Below are 8,510 nucleotides of genomic sequence, written 5' to 3' on the forward strand. Positions count from 1 at the left end.
TGTGTAAATGTACTAAACACCACAAAAAATAAACCTGGCCTCAGTCACATACTCATCCTATATGAAGTAACCGCTGCTCACGTCACCCGCTCGCGTCATCAGCTGATGGACTCGTCCAATCACAGCCTCGTAAACGCCGTGCAGCAGCGTCGAGTGTCCCGCAGACAGGAAGCGGGTCGTGTTTAGCTTGTCCCGTACGAGTGACTCTGTCTTCGGGGTAAATAACTTGCTGAAGTCGACACGACGCTGTTCCCTGGAGGAGAAGATGAGTGCGTGTGGAGGCAGAGCCGCGGGCCCGGTGTGGACGAGTCGAGGCGAAGAAGACGGAAGCACAGTCCCTGAGTTAAGGTGAGAGCTAAACGGAGCCGACATGCTAACCACTAAGCTAACCCTACATCTGAAAGCATGTCCGCCACTCTTTGGGATAGCGAGAAAGTTGCTAAAATACGAATACAGCATCGAGTGCTGGAGCAGATCTAGTGCATGTGTAAATATGTATGAATTACTTAGATGTAACAGTTTGTTCTCGTTAAGTTTTTTCATCAACGTGACTTTTTTCTGTATGTTTTCACAGCCTCAGCCGCCCCCCCCACACACAAACAAAGAGGCGATAGGCTGAGACGCTGAAAGTCCGGATTTAAAGTGCAGAAAATTAAGCCATTGAATGTAAGTAACTGTTTATGAATTGTTTTGGTGTTTTTTTGCTGTGGATCTTCCAACGGTGATGCAGCGCGGCTATTTCCGTTTATTAATAATAAAGTCATGTTACATGTGTTGTTTTCCAGCTGCCTGTCCATGACGTACAAAGACACACTATGAGCCAGTATGATCCGACCAGACCTTACATCAGCATTGAGGAGTTGTCGGAGAAGAAAGAGGGTAAGGTTATATTCATTAAATAATTTTCCAGTTACATGTAAAGGTGTATGTTGTCATTGAACTGTGCTAATTTTACTGAATGTGTTTACAGCTGATTGAAGCGGGACAGATGACATGGATCCATCCTTCCACAGCCAGGAGCACACCGACCTGTGTCCCACACTTCATATAAGACTGGAAGCTACACTGATCTCACAGCTACACACCACAGACGTCTACACACTGGAGAAGAGTCCCACAAAGAAGTCATGACCCAGAGGCTGCAGAGAAACATTTCAAGCCTCACCTGAGTTTTTGTACAATATTTTTGCTGTATGTAAATAAAGCTTTGACTCCACATATACCTTGTTCACATTTGTTCCCTGTACAATATGTTCACCTATAGCATCAAGCATCACATGAATGTTTAGTTTTAATTAACTGCAGTGCTTTTGGTAAAGGCTTACTAATAAATAATAATAAATATTAATATATACATTTTTATTATTAATATTGTGTGGGAGGGGCTTACCCCACGTGCGGAATGCTGTGACCCCACGTGTGCACTGCAATGACCCATAAGGTGACCAATAGCAACACTTCTACCAACCAATCACGAGTGACATTAGTTTCGAGGGTCTGTGGTTTCCTCCAATGGTGAGTAGAGAGAGGTTCTAGCCAGCGGCTGGACTCCGATTCATATGCTAATTAGATCACACGTCGCGATCGGTCCGCGAGGCTCAGCGAGCCCCCCCGCGGCTCTCTCCTTTGTTCTCCAAATCCCCCTTAAGGTCCGCAAACGCCGATAGACCCACCTTGTCTTCACTTGCGAACGCCGAGGTAACATCATGGAAACAGTTGGTTACAGCAGGGGATTAGGCCTGTCCGTAGAGGTTCCCTGTGACAATAATACTGCTTTTCGTCTAGTGCAGACCACAGGCGGTGCGGATCGGCAGCTCCACATCCTCCACCCTGACTCTCACCACCGGTGCCCCCCAGGGCTGTGTGCTCAGTCCTCTCCTGTCCTCCCTGTCACGCATGACTGCATGGCCACTGTTGTGCAATAGTAGTAGACTTGACGTTGGCTAATTATTAATAATCATGAAATATGATTATTAAAATAATAAAAATGATTTATTAAAATAATTAAAAATGATAAGGCTATCACAATAAAATATCACAATAAAATGATTGTAACGTCCTCACGTAGAGAGGACAGGAAGCTTCTTCGTCGTCTATCACTTTATTGACTTTTACATGTGAACATGTGCCTTTTTCATCCACTCTGTCACTCGCGCACATCAACAACAACCTAACTTCCTTATTGCCACCCAATCCCCCGCAAAACCAGCCAATGAGAGAGCCTCGTTACCAAAGAACCCATCCTATTTGTCTAAACAATCACATGTCCCGCCCCCGACCCTTCACTGCCGCTCAGGACATCAGAACATTCCTTTAACACAATGTCTTACTGACAACGGCCAACAATCACACATAACCATAAGCCCCAGTCCGTTACATTATCAATAAAGAATGATACAATCTGTAATTATTACTTATCGTAGCGGGGCACCACCCTGGTTACAGGGACCAACAAGTCAATCTATAAATATCAGTCTCATCTGCAGTGGTGGAATGTAACAAAGTATTTTTACTTCGTTACTGAACTTAAGTAAATTTTTAGTATCTGTACTTTACTTAAGTAAAAATAATAGTGCATACTTTTTACTTTTACTCCGTTACATTTTGCAGCTATTATCTATACTTTTACTCCGCTACATATATGTGTCGTTACTCGTTACATTTTATGAACACAGTTTTCGCCAAAATGTTGCTGTTACGGAGCGGCTCCGCCAGCGCTCCACACACACACACAGTCACACACGCAGCCACACACACGCCAACAAACATTTCCACTCTTCCTGTTAAAGTTCGTAGTTGATCACTATCTAACCATCAGCTACTCTGTTTAGCGCAGGGCCGACGGAGGGTGCCCACTCGTCAGCTCCTCATATGGGTGACACACACACACACACACACACACATATGCATCTGGGTGACACACACACACACACATACGCACACACACACACACACACACACACACACACACACACACACATACGCATCTGGGTGACACACACACACACACACACACACACACACATATGCATCTGGGTGACACACACACACACACACACACACACACACACACACACATACGCATCTGGGTGACACACACACACATACGCACACACACACACAGTCACACACAGTGGCCGGTCAGCAGCCGTCCGGACCACTCCGTGAAGAAGGAGGAGGAGACGTTTCTTTAGTTTTAAAGCCGCCACTTTATTTATTGACTGTCCACCGGAGCAACACTCTCATCACCTCCAGGTGCTCGTTCACTTCTCGTATTCACACACTTCTTGCGCAAGTTACCCAGGTGCACTACGTCACTCTCTGGGCCCGTTCCTTAAAGGGGCAGGCCATACCTGCAAATGTTGTTGCTTATAATTATTACTAGTAGTGACATCTGTAGAGGCATGAGTATTAGCAGTAGCTATATCTGCATTCTTTATCAAAATGGCACAGCCTAGACATTGAGAGACAACCCATTGCGTGAGTACTTTTACTTTTAATACTTAGTAAATTTAAAAGTAAGTACTTTTTACTTTTACTTAAGTAGGATTGTTGATGTAGTACTTTTACTTTTACTTAAGTATATATTTTCCTGGGTAGTTGTACTTTTACTTAAGTACTAAACTTTAGTACTTCCTCCACCACTGCTCATCTGATAAAAGTTAAATTAATAATCTCAATAGTTAATATTAATGATTATATAATAAACAATGAAGGGTTTTAAGTTCGAGCACAGGCTATCATAATCCATCTGCATTCACATACATATGCACAAATAATCACAGAATACTGATACTTTATTTACAAAAGTATTTATTAAAAAGGGGAAATAAAGTTAATGTTATTTAATGATTCATAATTGTATCTTTCTGTGTCTATGTGTGTGTGTGTGTCTGTGTGTGTTTCTATGTGTGTGTGTGTGAGAGAGAAAGGGGGAGTGGCGATGACAAACTCAAAATGGTGGTCTAACTCACCGGGACCACAACCAAAATGGCAGATTCATCTTAGGAATGTGAAGCCAAAAATGGAGGAGAGAGAGAGAAAGGAGGAGTGGCAATGATGAACTCTCAAAATGGTGGTCTAACTCACGTTATTCAAAATGGAGCCTATGTTAATGACACCATGCGGCCGAAGGCCAAAATGGTGGTCGGCACGTGAATTAAAACAAAGGAATTTTCAGACAAAGAGAATTCTTTATCTCTGCTTTGGCCTTTGGGCCGAATGGCTTCGAGATGCGTTCAGGCTCTCTTAGCCTAGAGTTATCTAAGAAACTTGAAATGTGTGAATACAGATCGGAATGTGTATGTAAGCAGGTTCAGGAGAAGAGAGAGAGAGAGAGAGAGAAAGAACATGCAAGGAAAGAACAGAGGAGCTCTTTTAAACACGCCAGAGATAAGCTAACAGTGATTTTACCACTCAGCACCCAAGCGGACGTTGTGTGCTGATGTTTTAATCGTTAAAATCTCTGCTAACTTAAACGGACGTAAACAGTGATGCCGGAGGCGCTTCTCGCGGCACTAAGCACAAAGAACAAGGCCGGAACTCCGGAAACGGAAGTGCCGGCTCGTCACGGCTAAACAGGAGACACGGAGGTCTCACAAACAAATACACTCAAATATTAAACGACACGCTAAGTATTAAAACTAGTCTCTGCCCAGACAAAATAGCCCCTTGCTGTGACCGTGGTTTCGTGGGGTGCGTGCGCGTTCCGCGCGAATGTCCCGGAAGTCCAGATAATAACTTGAGGCCTCTCAGGCTTGCTCCGGTGGTTCGATTGGGGCACGGAGCTCAGCAGCTGGGCCGGAACGGAGCGGATTTTCTCGTGCTCCTTGACGGGATGAAACTTCGTCTTCTTCTGCAGGGTGTTACGATCTGTTCAGTCTGTGTCTGTTTTGATTTCACTTCCTGTTTTATTTTGGTGTCTGGGTTCTTGTGTCTCATGTCTACCTTTACTTCCTGTTGGTTTCCCCACACACCTGTACTTGTCATTAAGCAGTCCCTACTTATACCCTGTGTTTCCCCTCACCCTCTGCCAGATTGTCATTGTCTCCTGTGTGCGTACATGCTCTCCAGCGATTTCTTCTGTGTTTGGACTACCTGGTTTTTGACTCTGCCTGGATTTATGACCTTCGATTTCTGCCTGTTACCTGTATGGACTTGTTGCTTTGGACTATTTAAGTAAAGTTTTATTTAATACTTTATTTTGCTGCCTCTCGTGCTTTCTTTGCTTCTGAGTCTCTGCCTAGTTAAGGATTGTCACACAGGGATGTGCGGCTGCTTGTAGCCGTTGGAGATCGTGTGGAAAGAAAAAAAAATCTGTGTGCAACTCGTCCCGCGAGTGAATTTCCTGTTTCGATCTTTTCAAGTTAAAATAACAAAAATGTCCTATCAAAATAAAACTTTGACTGAGATAAACGAAAGAAAAATAAAATGAATTAAAACAAACGTTTGTGATTTGCCCCCTTTAGCAGCTAGGACATCTGGAAAGACCCGGGGAGGTCTTGGTTGAAATCTTTAGTAGGGAAAATGGCTAAAACAAAAGTGGTAATCGCCTCCTTTAGCGACTGGGTCATCTGGTCAGACCCTGGGGAGGTCTGGTTGAAACGTCAGTGCAGGAGAAAAGCAGCGTTCTGAGGGAGCTCATCTCTTTTAAGTCAGGTTCCAGGTGACTCCCCCCTTGAGGAGGGATTCAAGGGTCAGTGTGGCCCTCAGCCAATTGACTGTCAGATTTGACCTCAGTGGATGTCTCAGGTTTCAGTATGGTCTCTGCAGGCCCCCAAGCAACATCTCCCCTGAGAGGAGAGCAACTCTTATCCTGGCTTGTAATGTCGCAAGGGCCGCGTTTACAACTCTTTGTCTAAAGTCAGATCACTGGGGCCTTCCCCAACACCACCCTCAGCTCCAACACCATCATCAAGTTTGCTGATGACACCACCGTCATTGACCTGATCACCGGAGACGATGAGAAGGCCTACATAGAGGAGGTCAGAGCCCTGACATCTTGGCGCCAGGACAACAACCTCCTTCTCAACGTCAGCAAAACTAAGGAGCTGATCGTGGACTACAGGAAGAGACGAGGAGAAGAACACGCCCCCCTCTCCATCAACGGGACCACGGTGAAGCGAGTCAGCAGCTTCAAGTTCCTCGGGGTCCACATCTGTGATAACCTGACCTGGACCCATCACACAGACTCCATCAGGAAGATGGCCAGACAGCGGCTCTTCTCCACATGGACTCCAGGATTTTATGCAACTTCTACAGGTGCACCATAGAGAGCATCCTGACTGGCTGCTTCACTGCCTGGTACGGCAGCTGCACCGCCCTGAACCGTGAGGCTCTATAGAGGGGGGTGAAGTCTGCCCAGCACATCACCAGGACGGAGCTGCCATCCATGGAGGACCTCTACACCCAGCGGTGCAGGAGGAAGAGCAACCGGATTATTAAAGACCCCGTTCACCCAAACCATAAACATTTTTGCCTGCTACCGTCTGGCCGACGGTACCGCAGCATCCGGGCCGGCAACACCAGGCTCAGAGACAGTTTCATCCCCCCGGCCATAAGACTTTTAAACTCCTCTAAACTGCAATAACTCCACCAAACCAGCACCCTGGCATATTTGCATATTTGCACCAGCACCGTGGCATATTTGCATTTGCACTCTTGCACACAATTGAACAATTGTTGTTGTATTTTTCTCTTGAGCTGTATATATATATATATATATATATTTAGATATATACATTTTATTTTATTTTTAAAATTTTTGATATTCTATTTTATTCTATTTTATACTATTTCTATTTTATTTTTTTGGTTGTAATTATTGAGCATTGCTAGAAGATAGCCTTTGACTCGAGCTTTTCATTGCCAGCGACTGCTTAATGTTTTTGTTGTGTATTTGATAATAAAAATCTTGAATCTTGAATCTTAAGTCAAGAAAACCATAAACCTTCACTGTTCATTATATAATCTTTAATAGTAAATATTGAGATTTCTAAGTGAACTAGATCTAAATGAGACGGATCTTAATCAATAAATTGGCTATCGTTTCCCTTCCTTTGAATGGTGGTGCACCGAGTTAACTTTAACCAACTAAAGTTATGATTTCATAATATTTTAAATATGTTTATATTTGATTTTGAAAACCACATTTATTGAATGCCGAAAGGCACACCATGTTATGGTATCACTTTTAAGGCATTATTGTGTAAGATGACAGGACATGAAAAAGTGTGGATCCTGACAAATACTTTCTTTGTTGTCATTTCTGAAAAAACTTTAATGGAATAAAATGTGATTGAGGCACAGAAACGCATTTAGGACATAAATATGATATATATTTATATATATTGTATAATATTAACCTGTTTTGAGGACATTCAAATGTACATTTTACAGTCAAACAGTCAAACAGCACTAAGTTTTACAACATGGGGTTTGTTGGTGGAGGTGTGGTGAGACGTGAAATAAAGTACAAGCTTGTTTTAGTCACTTTCTTTCTATCAGATTCAAAACACAGCGAAACAGTGAATAATGCGACTTCACGAGGCGGAGACCTTCGTGTTGGTCCGAAAGACTTTCAGTCGACAGCAGAGATAAAACATGAGAGCAGGTCTGATGGTCTGATCTCTGATGCCATAGATGAGAGAGCTCAGACATCTGGGGAAAATAAAAATGCAAACATAAAAAACATTTTGCAGGCGCACGAATACTAATCTTTTGAGACTTCTGGAAGCAGCTGCCAGGATTGGGTTGTAGACGGTGGAGGAGAGGCTGAGGCCCAGCTGCACCAGATGCAGCAGCAGGGTGTTACGAGCTTTACGAGCTGAAGCTTTGTCTGTAGACGCTGACCTGGCTGCCACCATCACACCGATGTAGGTGGATATGATCACTGCAGCTGCTGATACAAACACAAGACAAGTGTAAGCTCTATCATAATCATCAGACACGAGCCCGATCAACATTGCTATGTCCGAGCAAAAGTCTTTCATCTGCAGAGTGTCCAGGTCTTCAAAAGGGAAATCTAACATCAACAGAACGCGGACGAGGATGTTCAGTGAACTAATGGCCCAAACCACCATGATGGCCAGTGCTGTGTTTGTGATGGTGAGGATGGTAGCGTGTCGCAGCGGCTGGCACACAGCTACATATCTCTCCAGAGACATCACCACCAGAGTGAGAGGGGAGACTTCATTTGTGAGTTTAGTGAGCATGACCAGAAAACCACACACAGGATACGACAGCCGTGTTCTACAGACAGCGATTATATACATTAACTGGCCAAGTGTCATCTGCATGGTGTCGGCCACCAGGAGGTTGAACAGGAGGATGTAACGAGAGGACTCACGAAACACTGCTTTGCTCCTCAGGGTGAACAACATGGTGACATTAATGAAGAGGAAGATGCAGCAGGGCACAGAGGTCACAGTGGAGAACAGCAGTCTCTCCAGTAAACCCTGATACTGAGCTCCAGCTGTGACATTGGTCAGAGAGAGATTTGCACTCAACAT

General features: G+C 44.2%; 1 protein-coding gene and 1 long non-coding RNA gene across 2 annotated transcripts; one reads left to right on the top strand and one right to left on the bottom strand.

Moving 5' to 3' along the window:
- The first annotated feature begins 601 nt into the window (after nucleotides 1-601).
- Nucleotides 602-1,188, top strand: LOC133019826 (uncharacterized). Its single transcript, XR_009682894.1, has 3 exons — nucleotides 602-666; nucleotides 786-879; nucleotides 971-1,188. It is a non-coding gene; the product is annotated as an uncharacterized LOC133019826 (long non-coding RNA).
- A 6,353-nt stretch (nucleotides 1,189-7,541) lies between these two features.
- LOC133019706 (odorant receptor 131-2-like) lies at nucleotides 7,542-8,510 on the bottom strand. The gene has a single exon (XM_061086264.1). It carries the CDS (start codon nucleotides 8,508-8,510, stop codon nucleotides 7,542-7,544), a length of 969 nt encoding a protein of 322 aa, XP_060942247.1.

This window comes from Limanda limanda, chromosome 14, assembly GCF_963576545.1.
Source record: "Limanda limanda chromosome 14, fLimLim1.1, whole genome shotgun sequence".
NCBI lineage: Eukaryota > Metazoa > Chordata > Actinopteri > Pleuronectiformes > Pleuronectidae > Limanda > Limanda limanda.

Coding starts and splice junctions, on each gene's coding strand:
- LOC133019706 (XM_061086264.1), bottom strand. CDS start 8,510: ATGTTGAGTGCAAATCTCTCTCTGACCAATGTCACAGCTGGAGCTCAG.